At 36.8% G+C, this 25,085-nt stretch overlaps 1 protein-coding gene across 2 annotated transcripts in view; it reads left to right on the top strand.

Annotated features, from left to right (window-relative positions):
* Positions 1 to 25,085, top strand: part of LOC110597289 (uncharacterized) — a 168,054-nt gene that overhangs the window by 99,569 nt on the left and 43,400 nt on the right. For both annotated transcript variants that reach the window (XM_078038650.1, XM_078038649.1), the window contains exon 2: positions 450 to 25,085. In XM_078038650.1, coding sequence (XP_077894776.1) covers positions 24,928 to 25,085 — 158 coding nt within the window. In that variant the 5' untranslated portion in view covers positions 450 to 24,927. The remainder of the gene's footprint in view (positions 1 to 449) is intronic.

The raw sequence follows: 25,085 nt of genomic DNA, 5'->3' as shown, positions 1-25,085 counted from the left end.
TGTTAAGATGGGCTCAAGTGTCTCTCTCTTTTCTTTTTTTTTTTTAAAGAGAGAGAGAAGAGAGAGAGAGAATTTTAATATTTATTTATTTTTTAGTTTTCGGCAGACACAACATCTTTGTATGTGGTGCTGAGGATCGAACCTGGGCTGCATGCATGCCAGGAGAGCACGCTACCGCTTAAGCCACATCCCAAACCCTAATTTTTTTTTTTTGTGGTGGTGCTGGGGATCAAACCCAGGGCCTTATGCCTGCTAGGCAAGCACTCTACCAACTGAGCTATATGTCCCTCTCTTTTCAAGAAAAAAATATTTGTCTTTCATTTTGAGTCCAGGAAAGCTGATTCTAGATTTTACTTATTTTGCAAATAACTCTATAGACTTGACAATAAAGAAATCCATTTGGAGTCTCACTAATCCACTAAAATGTATCCTGCTTCTCTTTGCCCTAGTTAAACATGGGAAGCCTTGAGACTTTCTTCTCCCTGGGATCCCTTCTTGGATGAATGGAGATGGGATGTGGAGTTCTTTCTTCTCCTCTGTGCAGCATCCTGAACCTCTACTTTTCTCTCAGTTTCTGACATCTTTGACAGCCTTCATTGGGGTAGATATTCAGATATATTGGAATGTACTTAAAGACATTTCATCATTAGGCTACAATGACATCAATTTAGTTGCATGCTTCTTTTAAATAAATTTGACTTTTGTTTCTTGGTAACAGCATCCAAGTTATTTTGGGGATGAGTTTTTCTCCATTCATAAAATGGAAACAATCTTTTTCTTGAACAATTAACTGGGAATCTTAAGGCACATATTCAGATTCCCATAACATAGTTATCTAAAATGAATGTTAGATGAGAAGAGGGAAGGGATCTAGGGGAAGGACAAAAATTGCTACCTGTTGGGGCAAGGAACTCCATTTTCCCCATGACATGTAGGGTAACAGAATTCAGGCCTGGCCCACAGGTTTTGGTGAGAGGGATAGGCCATTTTTCTAGCTAAGACAAGTTTTAGAAAGGCCATTTTTCTAGTGAAGCCAAGCTTAGATTAGTAATGAAGTGCCAAATATCCTCCCAGCCATAGCATGCCATACATTTTGGGGAGTCACAACTTGATGTCAGTACAGTTTTGTCTTATTTTGGTTCAATTAATGCAGTCATCCCTTTCAGTCATATTGGGCCAGATGCTGTGCTGAAGGCTGTCAGACTATAGCACGCATAGTCTGGTCTATCTTAAAATCTTCTGGACAGTACAAGTAACATCCCAACAAGAAGCAATAACAGCAAGAGGATTAGAACTCTAGTTTTACCCTAGTCTTAATAAGCAGTATATCAACATATGGTCTTAAACTTTGCTAATGAAGGAAATCCCTGGTGGGGTCTTGGTGATGGTGGTGGCCAGCAGGGAGAGAGACAAAGGAAGAGATACAGAGAATTGTGGCAGTGGCTGGCAGAAGGGCCTGGTGACTTTGAGTTCCAGTTCTAGAAGCAAATGGTTCACTTGTGAATATTCACCCTGGATTGTAAAGTGGCTGAGGTTAGGGTCAGGGATCAATGCCCAAGCAAACACTGACACATTCATTCCCATATGCATTGAACATAAATGTTCAAGCCTAAACATTTAAGAAAAAATAACCTCAAGATGACTTGGATTCTGCAAAATTCAATGTCATTCTTCCATTATATCCCCTTCAATGAGGCAGGGCAGCCTAGGCACACCTGGAAGAGCTTCCTAGGTTGATCTTTCAGTGATTATTGTGTAGGGCATGCAGGGAAGAGTTGGCTGTCTGTAAAGAACATCCACCATATACATTCTGGGACATGCTTGGACTCACTATTTTGCTTGTTATAAGGAATAGTAGCCATAGGCATACTTAGTCATGTCTGCTTGCAAATGATAGGGATATATAAGGGGAATTGGCCACACACATGTTTAGCAATGACTGGTTGCAATTGATAAGGAGTATATCTCCATGGAAATGCACAAAGAACATATATTGTTGTAATTTCACAACCTCACTTGACATTTCCAATTGACATTGACTGTAACTGGGTGTACCAATCACCAACAAACATCACAAACTTGGAACTATATTTAAACCACTTGTCCCGGCACATCAATGAGTCTGCTACAAGGACATCAGTGAGACTGGCCACACTGCTGTCCATCCCCACATGGACTCCACCATTTTCTGACATGCAACCATTGGCCAAAAAAAATCACAGGACAATAACAATGTCTGCTCTTTGTTTAAGAGAACTTGCATGGCATTGGAGGTCTTTTGGGACTTGTGGATGCCCTAGGATTGTTTAATTTGCTTGTAGTATTCAATTACTGTGAATTAAATGCTAGATCCAGCACACCCAACACATTTTTGCATTAATTCTTTATGTTTGATGATTTGTGTGGTACAATATACACTTGAATTTAAAGACAATCTACTTATGAGTAATTATTAATAGCATCATCCCCTACGGTGTCCCAGGCAGCTCTGAGGCTCTGAGTGTGTACAAGGACTATTTCTGTGGCACAAGCTCTGCCCTTGAATTGTTTGGATCCCTGTACCCTTAGCCTCCTTGTGTCTCTCATGCCTACTAAGCTCTCCTCCTGGTGTAGTTGTGCTTGATCTGGGCAGGTGGAAATCAGCATGCCCTCCTAGCCATCCCCCACTAGCACTGAGAGAGGAGCCAGAAGTGTCCAGGCTGAAGCTCATTTGAGAAACAGGGCTGAGCAGCAGGAAGTAGAGTGGCCGCCTGAGACAAAGGCTTATGCCACAGCCTGCCTCCTCTAAGACACAGTTATTCTATATTGCTTCCTGAGAAAGATAAATTTGAATCTATATGCAGTAACTGGTTTGAGCTTCATCTTCCACAAGATGGGAAGCACTGGAGTCTTTAGTATGGCTGCAGGTGGAAAAGGTAGGCTGTTTATATTTTCTTAGGTAACCCAAGCCTCTGATTTCTAACTCCATAGAATCACTAGAATCTATCAGGTCATGTGGTTCTTTTTCCAGGGATAGAATATCATTGTGACAAATGACCATAGCACAGAGACTAGACAATTCTAGTCTTTTCATTCTCTATCCTTGGGTCTATGAGCTCAATGTAATTTAGGTTAGAAATATTCTGAGTTGAATAAATGATAAACTTGTACCAATAAACTTGGTCCAATATCTCTCTGTCCAAGATGGCTGTGCAAGACAGAAAGACAAGAGCACTCAGTACTGGCTTTCTTCTCTGTGAACAGTTTCTCTCTCATGCTACCAAAGGTTCTTCTTGTTTAGGAATTGGTGACTCCTCTTTCTTCCCATGGTAATTGTACTCTGGCAGACATTTGAGCAGATGCTGGACAGAAGGACAGAGGGCAAATGTGTGACTCTGCTCAACTTAATACTGCCTGGCTTCCTGGAGATACTGTGCAAACCTAGTTTCTTCTTCCCAGAGCACATAACTGGTAATTATCACAGAAGAGGTAAATTGGGAATTTTGATATGACTAAATTGTCAGGCCAAAGAGTACTGGAAGGCACCATAGCCCCTGAATATCATATGTCTGCAAGGGTATATGGTCAGAAACTAAGGATACAGTGGCCAAAACTAGGAGCCTGGTGATGAGGCCACATTTGGGGTACAACCTCCTGGACTCATCATTGGAAGGAGTTGAGACTTCCCTTATCTTGCTCAGAGTTTAAGGAAGAATGCAGGCATGACTGAAAAATTGCTTGTGGAAGATGAGAACAGAGTATTTGTGTTGTGGCATGACCTGCTAGCTCTAATTCTCCAAGATGAGCCTGAGAATGGTTCACAGATGGCCAGTATTTGGTTTAGTATTTCTATGGGATTTGAAAAAAATTGCGGGGAGAGGGTACCAGGGATTGAACTAGGGGCACTCCACTACTGAGCCACATCCCCAGACCTTTTTTGTATTTTTATATAGAAACAGAGTGTCACTGAGTTGTTAACACCTCACCTTTACTGAGCCTGGCTTTGAACTCATAATCCTTCTGCCTCAGCCTCCTTTGCCTCTGGAATTACAGGCATGTGCCACCATGCCTGGCTAAAAATTAATTTTATTTGAGGCAATTAATACTCATTTGATTGATAATTGCTATAAATTGTTGAGGTTTTAAACACACTTTTGGAAGTGTAACAGGCAAATCAAGTTAAGAAAAATGACCAAACAAATAATAATACATGTGCCAAAATTACAAAATGTGACATGGGAATAAATATGGAAATGCCTAGAAAACAGGAGTAGACAGCAATTCTTTCAAACTTTGCAACTTACTGATTAGTGCAGGGTCTCTGTGAGGGTTTATCTCTCTCAGGGTGCCTTCATCCTTCTTGCTCCCCCTTATTCCTCCTTTAGGTCTCTAAGAATCTCCTTGTACCTGAGGTAGACAAGCAGTGATCTGGAAGCTGAAAACTGATTCAAAACCCATCTTTGTAGGGTGGACTTGGCTTCATATTCTGGCTATACCACTTTCAAGGTCAGTGGTCTTGGACAGGGTGTTTAACTTCCTCTCAGCCCTGGTCTCTGCATCTGTGAAGTCAAGATGTCCTGGTCCCTAATTTCTTAGACAGTGTTATGAGCTGGATACAGTGGCCAGGACCAGGAGCCTGGTAATGAAGTCACATTTGGGATACAACCTTCTGGACTCCTCATTGGGAGGAGTTGGGACTTCTCTCATCTTGCTCTTAGTGTTCAAGGGAGACTGTAGGAATGCCTAAAAAAATTGCTTGTGCAAGAGGAGCACAGAGTTTATTTGTGTTGTGGTTTGACCTGGTAGCTCTAATTCTCCAAGCTGAGCCTGCCTCAGATGAAGACGCAGATGCTTCAGATGGAGGCTTCCCAGGTTTCTGGTGAACACAGCTGTTCCCCTTCAAGTCAGAGTGGTGTCTGTCCAAAGGTTTTTATCTCTCTTCAGTATTAATATTATTGATATTTTGTCTTCCAGAATTAGCTCCTGAGCTTTCTGGGTTCCCCCCACCTCTTCATTTCACTCCATATGAGGTGAGATGGCGCAAGTGACCAAGCCTAAGGAGTCAAATCACTGAAATCTCATAAATAAGAAGGCACTTAGCCTGCCAACTTGGCTTGGGCTAGTCCAGACAAATTGTTACAGAGACCCCAAATACTCAAAGAAAGTGAGCATGAAAACCTTACTTTCGTCTTAAAGATAAAAGGGTGGTCAAAAAATGGAATGGGCACTGAAAAATGAAGCCTTTGGATCACTGATACCAGCTGTGCCTGCATTCACAAATACCCTCAGGGTTTACTTGTAAAAGTACCCCCATACACACACAACCATTACCTACATTAGTTTGGGTTGCTTTTCTGTCAATTGAAACCAGGAGTATTGACTCACCTATTGTTTTCTCTTTTTTTGTAGTAATGGAGGGACAAGAAAATTGTAACAAGAAACAACAGAATAATGAATCTAAAAAAAAAATCAAACAATACATGGGAAAAAGAACTAAACAGACTTCTCAAAAGAAGAAATTCAAATGTGGCCAAATATATGAACAATTGTTCAACATCATGAGATTTCGTCTCACATTAGTCAGAATGGCAGCCATTAAGAATGCAAATAATACATGTTGCCAAGAATGTGGAGAAAAAAGGAACATTTTTATACTTTTTTGGGGGAAAAGTAAATTAACACCACTACTATGGAAATGAATATGAAGGCTCCTTGAAAGCCTAGGCATGGAAACACTATATGACTCAGCTACACCACTCTGCACTATTGATTCTTATGAACAAAAGTCATCATGCTACATTGGTACATATATACCCATGTTTATAGCAGCATAGTTCACAATAGTCAAACAATTAAAGCAGCCTAGGTGTCTATCAATGAATGCATGGATAAAAAATGTGATATATATACACATACACACACAATGGAGTTTTATTCACCTTTAAGAAAACTGAAATTATGTATTTGAGGAAAAAAATGGATGAGACTATTTACCATCATATTAAGTGAACTAAGCCAAACACAGAAAGTTAAGTGTCATATGTGATATATGGAAACTAGAGAGAAAAAAGGAAAACAAAGCAGGGGGTAGTTCTTCTAATAATCAAAGGAAGTTCAGTAGAGGTAAGAGACAAATGGGTGAGCAGTAGGGAGGAAGGGGGTGTTTTAATCACTTTTTTCATTGCTGTGAATGAAAGACCTGACCTGAAAAGCCATGCCCCCCCAGTACACACCTCCTCAGGCCATACCCTATCCACCTTCAGTTACAGCTTAGTGAACCTCTAACAGGGGATTAATTTTCTGATTGGACTAAGACTCCTATAACCCAATCATTTCTCTTCTGAACATTCTTGCATTGTTTCATGCATGAGCTTTTGGGAGACACCAAGCCTACAAATCTTTAACAGTGGGAAAGTGCTGGGGAGTGATATTAGCCAAATTGCATTGTTATATTGTGTGCAAGAACAAATATGTAAGCACAAATCTCAGCATTATGTGCAATTGAAACTGGTCTTGAAAATCAGAATTGGGTCCCCATGTTTTAATGATTGAATACCCAAGAAATGCTGAGAGAAGAAAACAAGTTTTATTTAAAGAATACAACACACACACACACACACACACACACACACAGAGGGAGAGGGAGAGAAAGAAAGAGAGAAAGAGACAGAGACAGAGAGATCAAGAGAAAGAGTGATAGATAAGGAAGTCCAGAACTGATGCCTGAAAAAGTGGGGTCATTTTGTCCTTTTATATATTTTAGGTTTTCTTTCTTTTTATGTCCCCTCCTTCTTTCATTTTGCCTATGTGACCAAAGTGACCAAAAGAGTAGGAAGAGAGCCACCCAGGGGGTGAATACTTGTGTTGAAAATGTGATCCGTTCTCTCCATCAGATGTTGGAGTTACTATCTACCCATTTCTTTCTTCTTCTTCTTCTTTTTTTTTTGACAATCAGCTACTTGTTCTTTGCCCTGGTTTCACAACTATACTGCCTGGATAAAAAAAAATGTAAGAAAAAAACTATACGTCCATAAAAACCTGATAATAACCTAATACTGGTCACATGTTGGATCATGGCTTTAAACAGCTCTAGAGACTTGCTTCTTCCTTCATGGGCTCATCTTTGTGCAAAGAAGGTAAAAAATATGTTTTGCTACTGGCCTGGTATAAAGATGAATATAATCCAAGGAAGATTGTATTTTTTTCCTTTGGGATTTTAAAATAAAACATTCCCATGGGATACAGGCACTATGCCTATGGTGTGCAATTGTTATATAAACTGTGAAAGTGCTTGCTTTTTTTTCTTTATTATAAATAACTTTTTTGTCAGGAGGCATACATCTGTAACAATTTCTCTCTAGTTTCAGGAAAACACTTTTTACTAGATCTGCAAAGCATATTAAAAATCACATCAACAGAGGCAAATAAGTGAATAAAACAGATAATATAACTAGGTGTGGATTCTCATTGGTGGAGTGTCAGAGCAAGGATCATTTCTGATTGGCCAAATGTAGTTGCTCTTTGATTCCTTAAACAAGGTGGAGGGAGGATCTCAGAACACCGCTCATGTTTGATTGGCTGAAAGCACAGTTTGCTTATTGGACCAAGAACCCATTAACACCTTATTCTGGAGACTGCAGGCTGTCATTGACTACCTTATGAAAAATTATGCTGTTTGTATGGTGCAGAGACTTTCCATTTGTGTTTTTAAATTTCTAACATAGAAAACCTCACATGCATATCTTTCCATAAAACAAATAGAAATTTAGATCTATCTTGGGAAGACATATAAAACCTGGCCTTGGGGAATGCGGAGGATGAGTATCTGGCATCACTGAACATTAGGATGTTTCAGTGGAGAACAAGGGCCCTTGATGCTCAGGAAAAGGTTCAACTTCTATTCTAACACTTTCTATCTTTGGTTTTCCTGAAATAGCTATTGACTAAAGTTGCAGAAATATTGACAGTGTATCTGGAGCAATATCAATAAAGACCATGAAAATGTTTTAAATTAGTGTCACAGGCCTTGTGACTTCTGGGAAACTGGGGCAGTGCAGACTTTCCTTCAAACCCTGATTCTTGTGATCAAGTCAGAAAGATTTCAGCTTTGTCACTTAGAATAGCAGGCATGAGGTATAGAACAAGGGAAAGGGATACTCTTAAAGGAAAGAGTGGGAACTCTCTCAGAAATGAGAGAGTCTGTGTGAGTCTTCTGAACTCCAGTTTTATTTAATGGTCCCAGAGAAATTTCCAGAGTCCCACTCATGACCACATATTGGCTTTTGACTGACAGCTGTATGATTTCAGACTGTCAAGTCCTCACTGCCATAACTACTCTAGGTCACTTTGGCCCTTGTAGACTGATTCTCATTAGATTCTTAATCATAAAATTTTACAGATTTTATGATTAGAAGGAATTATCTTTATGTTCCTGAGTTTCAAAATCTGGTTTATAGAAAGGATCATAGAAGTCTTGCCCTTCAAGATCACTTGGGTTTCTTTTATCAACATTATTTCAGGCCTGTATTTCTCCTACAGAAAACAGAGTTTCCTGAGGAATGTGACATGTCCTATGTACTGAGGCCAGGCAGAGATGTATGCAAGTTTCTTCTTGAAAAGAAAGCATGTGAGAATCAGCACAATGGGGCCCACTGCATAGAATTATTCCCTTAAATCTCATGTTCTCACAACTCACATCTTTCTGTCTCTTTAAAAATAAAGCAGTATGTATGGCCTAAGTCACAATCTAGTTGGGAATCTTTTAAAGATAGGTCACAGACCAACATGAGTTTCACTGAAGAACTTCATAGCAATGCAGATTCTCAAGCCAAGGTCCAGAACTACAGTATCAGTTACAGGGATTCTAATTTTTATAATCCCTCCAGGTTGACAATTGGAGCTGACAATCTGTTTTGGTCTTTCCTTCAAGGGCAGGATCTTTTTCACGAATTTGAAAAAAACTTTTAATGCTGGCCTTATTGATAGACACCCCAGGCAGACAGGCTTCCAAGGTTGTCCAGGTCCAGTCCAGGTAGACAGATGCTGAGACCCAAAGTGCTACACACTGTGTTCTCTAGTGCCCAGGAGTCCAGAAAATCCTGTTGCAGTGTACCCTTTAAGACCCTCAACCAGCCTGAAAATGTTATGACATTTATTTCTATTCCAGAGGTGAAAGCATTGGCTAATCTGTTGTTTAAAAATCTCTTAAAGCCATGTCACTGTGTTGTGTCTACTATTGGAAGGGACACATTTTTCTTACATGGAAGATCCTGGGTCATGGTGTGCAGAACCCGTACTTGCACCTCACAATCACTAGATGGCGAGAGAGCAGTTTCCTACTGACACCTCAGTGGCATTCTACAGCCAAGTCATCAGCTTTTCTGAGTCTCATCAGAATCCCTAAAGTGTCAGAGTGCTGAGGGTAATTTTACTGCGGTTTCCAGGAAGTGATATGCACCAGGGGCATTGATTAGAGAGAGAAATGACCATGGAACTATAGTAGAAAAATCTTTTAGAATTTTATAGGTCCTAGTCCCTGAGCATGGCAGGCTGGCCTTTTTCCCTGAGTCCTGGGGGTGGCAGAGTTCTGGTCACAGGCTCCAATAATAGCAATCCATAGGAGGAGGGGTCAAGTTGTGACAGGCTATTTTTTTCTTGTGGTTAGTCTAATATGATTGTAAGGACAACTAGAAAAGAAAATGACCTGCCTTGTTTGATGCTGTAAAGTGTTTATTGATGGGGGGGGCTGATGTTGTAGCTCAGTCATAAGAGTCCTCACCTGCCACACATGAGGCACTGGGTTTGATTTTCGTACCACATAACAGTAAAATAAAAACTATTGTATCCACCTAAAACTTAAAAAAATACATATTAAAAAAAGTGCTCATTGGGAAGGTAACTGAGGAGGTGAGACAAGAACTAGCATTTGATTCTTGTGTCCAAGTCTAGCCCTACTCCAGACTGTTGTTGGCTTTTTTCTGCTCCTGTGCCTCTTCTGTAACCCAAGGTTGCAGCCATGACAGAAGAGAATGTGTACAACAGGAATAGTGCTTGCACAATTCCTCCTTCCCAGGTGCTGCAGCCTTCCTCTACCCACCTCTGGCAGCTTTTCCTGTTCCTCAGCACTAAAAGAGAATGGGTTAACAGAAAATAAAGGACAGGCTTCCCTAATGACCCAGCCCCAGGGATTCAAGCTATGGATGTAATTGCCCTGGTTCTTTTGAGAATGCAAGTTTGGTCTTGTTGGAAGTATACCTTGGGTTTGTTTTAATTGAGTATAGTAAGACTCACAGAAAGAAATTTGACTCTCACAGACTGGTACAGTTTTTTCAAACAGTTGTACCAAGGAATGTGGGAAGCACCAGCATTTGTCAGAAGGTAGAGAGCATGGAAGGTAAGGGAAAACATGGAAAAGTGACTTTATTTTATTTATGCAGAAAGAAAAGATGAGTCAGCACAAGCAGGTTTGATATTAGTATGAAATTATTAATAATTTTAATTGGCTTTAGGGGACAAGGGCAATCACATGTAATCTGGCACTTGGACCTGGTATAATTAGGGCATTTGGATAGTGAACTAAGAGTGTGGGATCCCAATAGGGAAGAGATTGGTGATGTGGGACCTATATAAGTTAATTTGATAAAGGTGAACATGCTGGGAATATGATGACTCTCTAGGATTTAGCTTTCTCTAGAAAGGCATGCCCTGTATGCAGTGGTACATGTCTGTAATCCAAGGGACTAAAGGGACTGAGGCAGGAGGATCACAAGCTTGAGTCCAGCATGCACCATTTAGAGAGACCATGCCTCAAAATATAATTTTAAAAAGGGCTAGAGATATAGTTGTGTTGTGGGTCAGTTATAGAATGCTCCTGGGTTCAATCAGAGTTCCCACTCCTAGTGGGCAAACAAACACAATGCACACAAGCACACTCATGCACAAAACAGCTTAAGAAGTTATGCCCTTTAGGATCAGAAAAGCTACAGTGTCAAAAGAAAAAACAGTAGAAACAGTAAATGGCATAGTTATATTCTTTGCCATTTAACTTTCATTAGATTTCATTTTAGTGTCAATTTTATAAATTGGAAGGGTCTTTATTTTCTAAGTACAACTTAGTTAATTCTGACTGTGCTTCTCCGTATATAGCTGGGCCTTCTTCAGTACTGAGATGTCTCATTTTATTACAACCTATTTTATTGTCCTTCTCAAATATTGCATATATTTCCTATATGTATTTTTGTAAAACCTGTCTCAAGCAAATCTATCAGCTCCATTTTTCAAACAGCTAAGATGATCACTGCTACTTTTAGCAATAAAGATTTTTTTTAAATCAATGTACACACTTTTCTATCACATAGTGTCTGCACAATTAATGAACTACAATATATTGTAAATGTATTTTCATATCCAAAGAAAACCCAAAATAATTGTGGGACTCACTTTAATTTGCTATTCACCTTATTGCACTAGTCTGGAACAAAATCCACAGTGCTTTCAAGGTATGCTTATATACTAGCATCTAGTGGCCTCTTACAGAAACCCTTGATGCAGACAGCAACCACAAATTTACTGTATCATTTTCCACTGTTCCTATTGAAAGACAAACTTTATTTACAGTAAGAATAGCTATGCATGAAGTCATGAACTAGTTACACTTTGTGATTGTGCATGATAGCATGCTACATTATGATCTTTAGGTTCACACAGTCCCAGTTTTAAATTTATGGTGCTACATTTAATGAAAGTTGAACTATTAAGTAAAAAAAAATAAATAAATTAACAAACAAACAAATGAATAAATAATGTGGTACATCAGTAATGCATTACAAAACTTAATGACAAGTCTGTGCTTTGTTAGAAGAATATCAGTTTGGATTATTATAGTTATCTGACTCCAGGACTTTGCCCAGATAGTTTGATTGTAATGGGAAGAAAAGAAGAATAAAAATTCCCAAGTGTATGTGATGAACACTAACTCTTTAAGTGTATATGAACACTTGAGTTTGGGCATAGCTTGTCAAAATTATAGTTAAGATTTTTCATATGCTCATCCTGGGCCAGAAAGTTCAAACTAAACAAATTCAGAATAAGAATATGAGGGCTTGGGATATAGCTCAGTTGGTACAGTGCTTGCCTTGCATGCACAAGGCCTTGGGTTCAATCCCCAGGACAGGAAAAAATATGAATATTTAGTATCAATGCATTCTTCACAATCTCATATAGTAATGACTTGAGGAATTACTTTCCAACCAAAATCTAGATTTGATTTTCACTCATACATTTCATATATACCAAATCAAAACTGGAGATACAATTAAGAAAATGGAGTGTTTCATAATATTGATTTTATTTGTATATTAAAAACAATTTGTTAAAATGTAAATAGTATAAACTACTATTTAAACTTAATCATTTTTTTATAAAATTTGCCTCAGTGAAGGTCTGTCCTTGTAATGATGAATCCAGCCTATTTCCATCTCAAGATTGGGAACTATCTCATTACATAGTCATGAAATCAGAGTAATTTATAGTAAAACAGAAATTAACTTTTCATGACAAATTGTTTGAAATTCTCACTCATGCCTGGCTTTTCCTGACCAGATAACAAACCTCTCTAAAACCTTAGTTGTGCCTCATAAATTCAGATTTTGGGATATGAATTTTCTCCCTACCTTAAAATATCATGCAATGTAGATCATTAACCTACTATCTGCCTTTGTATTGTGCTTGTCAAAATCCTGTTATCTGTAAGTTCTCAAGACACCCTCCCTTTACAACTTTTTGTGCTATGAAATCTTGTTCCTAGAAAGCTGGGGTGCTGGTCTCTAGCCCATGTTAGGGGAGACAGTCACTGATCAGCTCTCTTTGTGTACACAAATGCAAGCTTGCTTTAATTTGATTTAAAATTGGAGTTAGTGGTCTTTTCTTTGCATCAGGGTTCAACAGTAGGTTGAAATGACTGATGAGATCCTAAAATCTCAATGTGTAAAGCAACAATTCATTAGAAATATAGGATTCAGTGGAGACAGTTTTCTAGAGATCCTACCACACTATTTCATGTTTATGTTTCTAAGAATTTCCCTTCATTCAAATTGTTTTTGTACTTTAAACACTTTTACAAGCACTGTTGAAATGCAAGTAAGTTTCCCATGTTGACACATGAGTTTCATAGATTTTAATAAAAAGGGCTATAAGATAATCATAAGGTGCTTAAGTATTTGGAGGTGTGTGGTTAAAAGGTATTTAAATAGAATAAAATGTTTCAAAAAGTTATAGCAACCAAATTTGATTGAATCTTTTCTCTTTTTTCTTGACATTATCACAGCAGTGAAGTCAGGCAAATATAGAAAAAGTAACAATTCTTACTTAAGGTGTCCATGTAATTCACGTGGGCCAGGCCAACCCAAAGAAATTGATGTTGGCTTCTAAAATTTCATCCCCATAGCTTACTGTCCACATATCCATTAGTTTTATTGTTTTTAAATCTTTGAGTTATTATGTCTAGAAAGATAAAAACCCAACAGTAATTCTTGATATATCATTTCTTAAAATTTACAGGAACTTCTCTGTTTGTCATAACGGGACATTAGCCAATAATCATGGTCAAAGAATATCTAATGGTGTTTATATTCAGTGTCTAGCAGAGTAAGTTGTAACATGCTTGAATATCTAGGCCCAAGTAGGCTTTTAAAATATTTGAAGAACATTTTTACACTCATGCTTCTGTTTATGGCAGCTTTTAAAAATTTTTTTTAACCTACATATTTTAGTTTTCTGTATGTTGAGTAGTACATTTGGATTAAATTCCTAATTGAAATTTACTGTGGTTATAAAAATTCATGAATCATTTGCATCTTTGTTACTTTTGAAAATCTTAATCAGTTGGCTAATTACCATGATTTATTAAGATGTTTACAAATATACTTTATGGTAGATGTTCTAAAATACTTTAACTTAATTAGAGAAAAGTATTGTACTTTTCAACTTCATGGTTGCAAGATTTGGTAACATTTACAAGTGTAAGATACTTTCAATTTCACTGCTTATGATTTCATTTACCTTTCCCCCTATATTTTGGCAAAAAACAAACAAACAAAAAAAAGAAAGAATAGAGTTGACACAATTATCTTTTATCTCTGGGAAGATCAATTGTAAACTACTTTTTAAAAGTACCAGAAAAACTGTTTTTTTTTTGACAATTTCTATCAAATTTCATTGTGCCATTGATATGGAAACCACAATGGCTTTTGATTTTATGGGCATATTAATTCTCATGAGGATCAAAGACTTAAATTCATAGGAGGCCAAGAGATGAGCAAATACTCAGGAAAAGCTGGAAGTTCCTAGCATTCAGAACCATTTGAGTAAATGATAAAAGATAAGGAAAATTCAAAGGTAACCTTATGTAGAAAGAGCCCTACACCTCATTTTCTTCATAGAACATCTAATGCTGAAACTTGTAAGTAGAATTTAAAAATAAAAATAAAAATGATTTTGGAAAAACTATATGTCCATGCTAACATAGATTAAAAACCACATTTATACTTTTCATAGTGTTCATTTACTTTAAATATCAGACAAAGTGCTTTGTGAACAATGGCTTCTTTCTCTTTTAATATTTTTACCCCATTTTTGTTAATCTGTAGTTTTGTTTATTTGTTTGTTTTTTGTGTTTTGAAACAGACTTGATTACCAACAAAAATATTATTTCTTGATGAAATCTAGGTAGCATAAAAGAAAAACTAAAATTCTAATGTGTGGAAAACTATTTTTTGTCCATATTTAGTTTTTATTCAGATCTCTGAACTGGATATCATGTGCAAACTTTAATATCGATTGACCTAGAAACAGTCATTCCAATACTCCTTTCTCTAGATCAAAAAGCACCAACGTTGTCCATTCCTGATGTCAAGAAATGTGCTTTTAGCAAGTATTATAATGTTTTCTGATCTCTCCTAAAAATAATACCTGGGCTGGGGATGTGGCTCAAGTGGTAGTGCGCTCGCCTGGCATGCATGTGGCCCGGGTTTGATCTGTAGCACCACATAAAAACAAAGATGTTGTGTCTGCTGAAAAAACTAAAAAAAAAAATATTTTAAAATATAATAATAAAAATAAATAAATAAATAAAATAATAGCTGATGTTTACTGAAAACTCACCAGGTACCATTGTGTAAAGATCTACTTAGTTTAATTCTCAAACACTGTATCCATAAGCAAATGGAATCATAGAGATTAACATGCCAAAAGTGAAATAACATAAAGCAGCAGTGCTAGAATGTGAGCAGGGAGAGGGTACAATGCTGAGTTTACTTACGGTCTTAACACCTACACACCTGCAAATACCTGGAAATTGTGATTCCTATAATGCAAATGGATAGAAGACACTTTCTGTAAAATCTCATAAGCTTTTCTATCTTAAGTCTAGTCTTTTCAGCTACCTCAAGACACAAGAATTATTGAGATGATTATTTTTATTATGGGATTGGTAGAGAAAAATTGTGAACAGTTATGGAGGTAAATGTAGAATGTCTAGCTCACAAGAATTACAAAAAAAATATTCCACTAAAACTTTATATTAAAATGAACAGTCTCTAGGTCATAATATACTTTTTCCAATTTTTACTCTCAGTCTCTAATAATATTATAATACAGAAATTGTATAATATGTATGTTTACTGGCTTCATCAGTATTGCTATTATCATCTGCAATTGCACTACAATCAAAATAAATTAAATAAAAATTTATTATTATTACATTATAATTTTACATAATAGTGGTTCTCATTGTTACGTATCTCATATGCATGTATTATAATTTACTTTAATTCATTTCCTTGTACTTTCCCTTGTCCTCATTACCTCCCATCCCCTGTTCTCCTTCTTCTACTCTTCCAGTCTTCCTTTAATTCATTTACATTTTTTATTGGAGAATTATAATTATACATAAATGTGGGATTCACAATGGTATATTCACAATTCTTATAGTATAACTTTTAATTGGTATGCAATAGTTCTTTCCCTTTCCCTCCTTACCTCCCTCTTGATCCCCTAATTTGCCCTACTTTTATTCTAACTTCTATATTTGAGGGGAATTTAACTGATAAAAAACAATAACTTCACAAAATCAATTACTTTTTTTTCTACAGGTACTTCATTGCTTCCAAATTTTTAAGATGACAGGTAAATTGGGACCTGTATCCTGGAAGAAATTCTTGTGAACTCTTGAAAAATAGTTGTTTTCCTTCCTTTATCATAGAGAGATATGTTGTAGTTACATTTTGGTGTAGATTCCCCAATTTATGTCACAAATATTTTATCAAAATTCTAGTGCAAATTAATAATCAGAAGGTTGTTCAAAATCTCTCTTAACTTTAGAGAATTAATTGCTTATTAACTAAAATATGAGATTAGTGATGGCTTGAAGTGTGTGTGAGCTGAGTAGTCATTTCTGTTTATCTCACTTGGTTTTTCTATGTCTAGAAAACATTATCTTCTCTCTAGAACATTAATGTTCATAAAACAGATCTTGTTTTGTAAAATTAAAGCCCATTTGTTTTTAAACATTTTCTTTTAATTTTAGTATAGAAAAGGCTGACAATAAACTCAAAATAATTCTCAGCAAATACTGTGACATTCCGCACAAAATGAAGCAAATATAACATTTTAGCAAATAAATGAATTATGGTGTAAGGGTCTGGCGAAGCATCGGAGGAAGAGACCACACAAGAGACTGGCAATTGGCAAAAGAGATTTATTGATCAGCATGCTGAGGTTCCAGGCTCACTCAGGAAGATAGAGCAGCCCAGAGCCTAGAGCAGAGGTCAAGAAGAGCTTAAGTACACTTTTTGGGGAGAGCAGGGGGCTTTGCATACATCAGAACAAATCATCATGAGGCATGGGAAAATTGAACAACAACTCTGAGACATGATTAGTACATTCATTGGCGGGAACAGGCTGGACGGGGGTGATTGGTCACTTCTAAGTGGGGTTCACATTCAAACTGATTGGTTTTAGGGCCTCAAGGACTATGTGACATACTACACAGAGTCCCAGGTTATTAGACAACCAGTGGAAACAGTGGAAATATTTACTGGGCAGTTCCGGTATTGTCCTAACAGCTACAGGGATTACAGGTTCTGGGGGTAGCAGAGGAATTTTAACAATACCTAGTCTTTCACTTTTTAACTCAGGCCCTGCAGCTTGGAAACTTTACAATGCCTGGTCTTTTACACTTTAATTCAGGCTTTGCAGCTTAGAATCAGCTTGGAAATTTTACCTTTACAATGGGATGGTGTACCAGAGACTGAACTTAGGAGCATTCAAACACTAAGCCACATCCCCAGCCCTATTTTGTATTTTTATTTAGAAACAGGGTCTCACTAAATTACTTAGTGCCTCACTTTTTCAGAGGCTGGATTGGAACTTGTTATCCTCCTGCCTCAGTCAACCAGGCCACTTGGATTATAGGCATGCACCACTTACACCCAGCTAAACCCTCTCTATTGTACTTAATGACATTCACCTAGTTTAATAAAATAACTATGTGGCAGCCATTCAAATATTCATCACACTTAAAATTATTCTGTGAGCTCATTCTAATGACTGAAAGCAGTTTCCTAAGGAGCCCGAAAAAGAGAAGATGAAATGAGAAACCTGAGGCTGCTACTTGCCTCTTGTGGCTGAGAACAGATGGACTAAGTACGAAACACTAAGTGCTGGTCTCAGATTATTTCAACAATATTGAGAGCCACAGCCGAGTCAGAATGGCCCCTGGCATTTTGCCAGAAATAATGGTTGAGAGGCGAGCCATTAAGATGATGCTGGATTGGTTATGTATTCAATTGTATATATGACCTTTACTTTCTGGCAATAGGGCAGCTCTTGCTGCCTCGGGCGCCCGCTACTTTGGAGTTCCCGTTGAGTTCTCACAGGGTTCAGAGAGTGAGTGTGTGTGCAGCCTGATGGGGTTCCGGGAGAGTTCCTGGGGAGTTCTGGTTGGTGTGTGGTGTTCCTGGAGGAGCCTCGTGGGTGGTGTTTGGGAGAGTTCCCAGGGAGTGTGCATGGAGTGCTGTTGGAGTTCAGGCAATAAAGTTTCCTGTTTGAACATACAAGTGCTTTGTGGTGGCTTGGTGATTTGTACCCAGCCAGACTGCGGCACAACAAATTAAATGACCAAGGACACCATCCAGTATTTCATCCATGTCTGAGAAAGGAAAAGACAACAATTTTTTTTAATTTCAAGGACTGCTTCTTCTTGATTGTTGTTTTAGAAAATATTGTTTTTTATTAAGATGATTTGTGAATATGACTAAACATTTAGTATGAGAATGGACCTGTAAACAAGATTTAAAGTATTGTGGTCAGAAATTTCACAAGGCAGCAGCATTTGATAATTATTATTCCATCAAACATTTATGTACTATTTTAAGGGTATAGAGTTTTCACAAATAATAAATAACATTTAATAATACTAATAATAGATGACCTGTGTTTCAAAATATCTTTAATAAACATATAAAATACTTATAACCTTTTATAAACTGATTACTGTTGACAATATTTAAGCCAATTGACATACAGTTTGTGACTTCATGAAAATATTCAAGAGGGCCAAAGAGTGACTTCAGAAGAACTATGTGGAAAACACATGATGTAACCTTATTTGAGATGGGAAACTTCAAAATAAAAAGTCATATACAGAAGTAGATTGTGGATACATATTTTGCCAATATATGTAAAAATAGAAATTTTGAGTGGAAAAGAGTGTATTTAAAAGAAGTTTAGCAAAACAGATTACCAAAAAAAGAAACCCGTATGGATGCTTGCAATATTCAGAGCAATAGGAAAATTTAGCTAAGAAAAAAGCATTCTATTTTGAACATTACCTATTTGCTAAGAAAAATATCCAAAAAAAAGGATGCAGAAAAATGCCTTTCTCCTCAACAACTGAAAGTGAGTTACAAGTAAATAGTTTCTAAGGTCTTATAGAATTCAGGAGTTTGGATAATATAGTATATGTTGTTTGCTAATTGGCCTCCAGGCTGAGCAAAGGCCAGACACCTGAGAAGAATATAGTCAAGTGGAAAGAGTTAGCTGTTGAAATTAATCCCTGTGTTCAAACTCCATCTCTGCAAATCCCAGTATATGAAGAACCTCCTGAGCCTCAGTGTTTAATATGGAAAACAACTCTTAAGTTGAGGGATTGTTAGGAAAATTAAATTAGACCTATCTGATTCTCTTATTACATACTTAAAGTATAGAATCTGTCTGAGATTTTTAAAATAAATAAATGATGAATGTTGTATATTTTAAAAGGAATGATTTGTTCGTCTGCAAATAGTCTCCCTACTTAAAGCTTCAATGTACCCAGTGCAAAGACTTGGATGGAGAGATTACTCTCTTTACTTTTTATAACATCTTATCCAATTTCAAAGTTGCACTGTAGATATTCCTTTTATTGAAGACATATTGTGGAACTGTTCTTCAATTGTATTTGAAAAAAATTTTGTGTTGGCATGGTAGAAATTGCCTGTAACCCTGCTTATTCAGGAGACTGAGGCAGGAGGGTCACAAGCTAGCCAAGAAAATTTCATGGAACTCTCAGCAACTTAATCATGTGCTGTCTCAAAATAAATTTTAAAAATCTACCTAAAAAAGACTGTGAATGTAGCTAGATGTTATTATGCACCTAAACCATTCAATAAACCTTGTGTTTTGATTTTTTACTCTTTGAATATTTAGGAGAAAATATTTTCTCATGAAAAGTTAAGATGAGTGCTGGGGATATAACTCAATTGTTAGAGTGCTTGCCTTGAAAGCACAAGGCCCAGGGCTCAATTCCTAGCACCACAAAAACAAACAAAAATAAAAAGTTAAGAAAAGCTGGGTATGGTGGCACACACCTATAATCCTAGCAGCTTGGGAGCCTGTTGCACAAAAACTTTAAGTTCAAAACCAGCCTGAGCAACTTAATAAGGCCCTAAGCAACTTATTTAGAGACCGTGTCTCTAAATAAAATATAAAAATGGTCTGGGAATATGGCTTAGTGATTAAGCACCCCTGTGTTCAATCCCAGGTACAAAAAAAACGGGGAGGGGGGAGGGGGTGTGAAGAAAGCCAAAGTAAAAGTTTAAAACAAGCAAGTAAATAAAAAAAAAAAACTTACATGTTTACAACATCTAAGAAATTTAGAAAAATTCAGCAATGCAGACAGTAAACTCCATTGCCGCAGTCTGGCTGGGCACAAATCACGAGCCACTGAAGCAGGAACAAACTTTATTTTTGAACTGCAAGAAAACACTTCACACACGCTCCCAGGGAATTCTCCGGAACGCCATGTGGCTGGCTCATCCAGGAACCTGCAGCTGGAAATATCTCTCCCGGAAATCCCTCCTCCTGCACTTCCCCAGCCAATGGGAACTCTCAGGGAATCCCCGGGAATCCCCACGATAACTCCAAAGTACTTCGAGAACTCAAAAGTAGCAGCTGAGGCGGATAGTAATGCCTCGCCTGTCAACCAATACTGTTGACAAAATGCCAGGGGCCATACAGACTTGGCCGTGGTTCTCAGCACTCCATATTGATTTATGGAGTAGACTTTGAAATAAAATGGACCTATTTACCAGTGTGGGTTTAACTGACTACAAAATTGGTAATTTAGGAGAAGTCACTTAACTTTTCTGAATATAAATTGTTTATATAATAAGAAAAATAATACCCTGAATAGTTTTAATGCTTAGTGTCTTTAAACTAATACCTAACATACCATAAGATCCTAAGTTTACTTGTAATAAGATCATTCATGTTAATTATAAAGTTTTGCCAAATTTGGATGTAGCCCTGCCTGTGACTTATTAATGCCATGGCATAATTTAGATGTGAGGGTTTAGATAAATAAAAATAAAGCCTTTTCTATTCTCTGTTGACTAAATTCTCATTGTGCAAATGCATTTGTTAAAATACTGTTTCTTGATTTTTGATCAATAACAAAGAGGAATAAAAGATAATTAAGAGACCCTTTTCTTTTGGCTGGATATTATCTGCCTTGGTATTTATTGTGGAAAACAAATGAATCCTATTAGGTATTCCTAAAACACATTCCAAATACATATTTATCCAAATGTTTCTGTACATATTGTGTACCCAGATATAGTTCTTGTTCTCTTATTGGAACAATGATAATAACCTTGTATTAATAATAACTCTATAGTTCTCCTTGGCCACTCTCCAACTTGAGGAACATTGAATAACTTCAGTAAATATTATTATCTAACTTGAGTAAATGTTTCAAGATATGAATTATAACACTTTCCAATGAAAACACTGTAAAATAAAATCCAAATTTCTTATGATAGCCATTGTGGTTTCAAGCTTTTTTTGATCCCTGATTCTTGATATTTTATCCTTCTGTGGATCCTTCTATGTTGTGCCATGTTTGGTTTGTCTGGCCAAGAGCATACATAAGAAATGGTGGTACATTGCTTCAAAAAGCTCTTTCACTTTGAAGAAGGTGACCTACTAAGTTATGAGCAGAACTGTGCAGAGGCTCACATGGAAGGAAGTAAAGTCTTGGCCCAATAGCCAGTAAGGAGCTGAGGCTGCCAGCACCCTTATTTGTAAGCTTAGAATATATCCACCAGTTGATTCTTGAGATAACTGCAAATTTCTTTTGGTATTTGATCCAGAACCACCCTGCTAGACAATTCTAGATTCTGACTCAGAGAAAGTACATGAGATGGTTAGTTATAAAATGTTATGTTTGGGGACAATTTGATATACAATTCTTCTTCTCAGATCCTGAGTGATAAATTGCTTGCAACAAATAATAATTTTCCCCCTGGATATCTCTAAACAATTTCTGTCTTTTATTTTACATGTTACCCTCTTTTCTCCAAAGAAAGTCAAATAATCTAATTTTCCCACATGCATGTAAAATATAATATCATGTTAAAATGTAACACCTAAAAGAACAGGGACTAGATCATCACATTCTTCACTGTATCTCCTATATTTACTCAGGATATGACAAAAAATACCGCCTAAATAAAAATGTGTTGATTACATGAAAATTTGAATAATTTTTTTGGAAAAACAAACAAATAAACATATAGCTCACTTTAGATATTAACTCTAGTGATGGAGGCCACACATTTTTACTGTGAGCATTGTGTACAAAGGATATCTTTGTTAGTGGAGATATAATCTAGTAAGTTTACTGCATACTATCTTGTATTTAATGATAAATAGAAGATAGTGTGCAGTATACTTACTAGATTTTGGCCACAATAAGATGATCATTGTAGAGAAAGAGATGCCCTTTCACCCTCTGGAGGCCTCTTTTGTGTTTTACCCATCCAGCAATACAGTAGAGCCCTCCTGGAGCACACAAATGATGACAACAATTTACATGTATTGTCAAGAGCAGAAGGAATTTCCCCATAACAGAAAAAACCCTCATATCAATTAGTCACATCAAGAATTATAGGACAAAGCTTTTATAAAATTATACCTTAGAATTGGTAAGAAAGTAAGTCTATAATATTTCTAATTCAACAGCATTGTGTCATGAATTGATCACCTGGCCAATTTGACACACAGACATTTTTCATACTTTATCATAAACATTTTGAAATATAAACCTTGAATTAGTTTTGTAATAAATTTTATGACATGTTTGGTTTGCAAACAATGTGTTCTGAGGTAATTTGTTTTACAGTACTTCTCAGTATCTGAATGGTTAACTCCTTTGCATCCTCCTCTACTACATACGCCCTCTGTCTTTTAGTATAAATCTTGGTATAACCCAAACTAGATTCTAAAATTAATATTTTATAGGCATCCAAGAATCTGGTCTTCAATTAATTAACTTCTTTTATTTTTGGCAGTTTAGTGTGAACTGCAAAAAAAACCAGGTCATTATTCCTTAAATACTACAACATGACTATCACCAACTACAGTTCAATTTTCTTCACTTGCTATAAAAACTTACATAAAGAAACCACAAATATACAGATTTAAAATATACATTTACCAAGATTTGGTAGATTTATTTATTTGTGTACTCTAAACTCCTATCAAAATATACATAATTATTATCAATCCCAAAAGTTCTCTTTTTCTCCTTGTCATTAATTATTTAAACTAGAAAAAGAATGGTCTCCATGTGCTTGCTCCTGGATTAAATATTCACTGCAGACATAAAATCATTGGGTAAAAAGTTCATGAATGAGAAATCCAAATTTATTTACCACTAATTATATTAAAATATAAATCCAAGCAGTAAAAATTTAACCACTCACATCTCACCTACTTTGGACACCTAGCATCTGATGTACAATTAAAAGAAAATGTGGTTAATAAATCCCAAGGTGCTATTACCCTTCAGATATCTATAACACCTGCCATACTAATAGATATATCACCTGGAAAAATAATTCCCATAGACAACTTCTCTGACTCTCTTCTTTCTCATGAGTTCCCTCAAACTTCTCCTTTGTGGATAATCCTCTGGACAATTTCAGACTATGTGGGGTGACATTCCTTTTCTATTATTTTTTTATTTTAATTTAATTAAATTAATTAATTTATTTTTGGTATTAATGATTGAACCCAAGGGCATGCTTAACCACTAAGCCACACCCCCAGCTCTTTTATTATATCTATCTATCTATCTATCTATCTATCTATCTATCTATCTATCTATATTTTGATACAGGGTTTCTTTAGGTTGCTTACAACTTTCCTAAGTTGCTGAGTCTGGTATCAAAAATGTGATCCTTTTTCTTCATTTACCCAAGCTGCTAGTATTAGAGGCATGTACCACCACACCCAGTGTAACATAATTTCTGATGAAACCCTGTCCCATGATTGTATCTTCATGAATGATAAGCATCCAAATCCCCCAATTCTTTATACCAGTCAATTTCAACCCCATCACTCCAGAAGCAATGAGTATTTTAGTATTTTCTTAACTGATGACTTGCCTGTGCTAGAATTTTATGTAAAACATATCAGGGTTTATGTACTTTTATATAAAATACACTTTAGTTATCCTGTTTGGTTACTCATTCATGGTACATCAGTAATGCACTAAAGGACTTTACTGAATACTACTCAGTGTATAAGTAAATTTGCCAGAGTGTATTTATTTTCCTATCTGTAGACTCCAAACTAGAGTTTTTAGTTATTATGAATAAAATATTACTAAATGCTACTTTTGTGACCTATGTTTTCATTTCTCTCAGGTAAAACCTCAGAGTGGAATTTTTGGGACTCAGATTTGGTGTCTATGTTTAATTTCAGAAATAAAAATTAAAAATGCCAGTATATTGGTACCATTTTTTATTCTCAGAAATTCCACATGAGATTCTCAGCTGCTGCACAATCCTGCCCACTTGAGAGGTTTTTAACATTTTGTATTTTAGCAAATCTAATAGATGTGTAACAGTATATTACTAAGATATTAATATGAATATCTCTGATGACTGGTTTCTTTCTCCTTCTTACTGGTATTTTGTACATCTTTATTTGTGAACTATTTTCAAATATTTTGTCCACCTCTAGAAAATGGGATATGTTTCTTTATCATTTAAGTTTTAAAGGGGAAACTTCCGAGGATTGGGAACATGGCAGCGGGTGCGGAGAGATCAAGTCTCTGACCTCTTCAGCTGCGCGGACATAGGGAGTCTTATACCATCTAAATGCTGTTTGCTCAGGATCACTAGGCATTGCTGAGCTAATGTGGATCTGGGGAGAACAGTCTGTGCCTCTCAGAACACACACTGAGCCCGGATCGGCTGAATTCAGGCTCCCATTTGCCTGCGTCTTGCAGACAAACCACTGTGACTCAGCGCTAAACGATCCCACTGAAACAACTGGTCAGCTTTTCCTGATACTGCGGAAGTTAATACCAACTGAGCCTCCATAGGGAGTGGCCACAAGATTGAGATGGGGCTTGGGAGAGCTGGTCAGGACCCACCCGTTGCATCAGTCACCCGGCAAAGGGCACAAACTGTCGTCATTCACATAGGATACCACCATGGCAGAGAACTGACATCACCAAAATGCGGTGGAGGAGATAACTTCATTGAAACCGGCGGCGGCAG

Source organism: Ictidomys tridecemlineatus, chromosome 2 (assembly GCF_052094955.1).
Source record: "Ictidomys tridecemlineatus isolate mIctTri1 chromosome 2, mIctTri1.hap1, whole genome shotgun sequence".
NCBI classification, from domain to species: Eukaryota; Metazoa; Chordata; class Mammalia; order Rodentia; family Sciuridae; genus Ictidomys; species Ictidomys tridecemlineatus.
The sequence above is the reverse complement of the archived record's forward strand: the minus strand, read 5'-3'. Positions and strand labels throughout refer to the sequence as shown.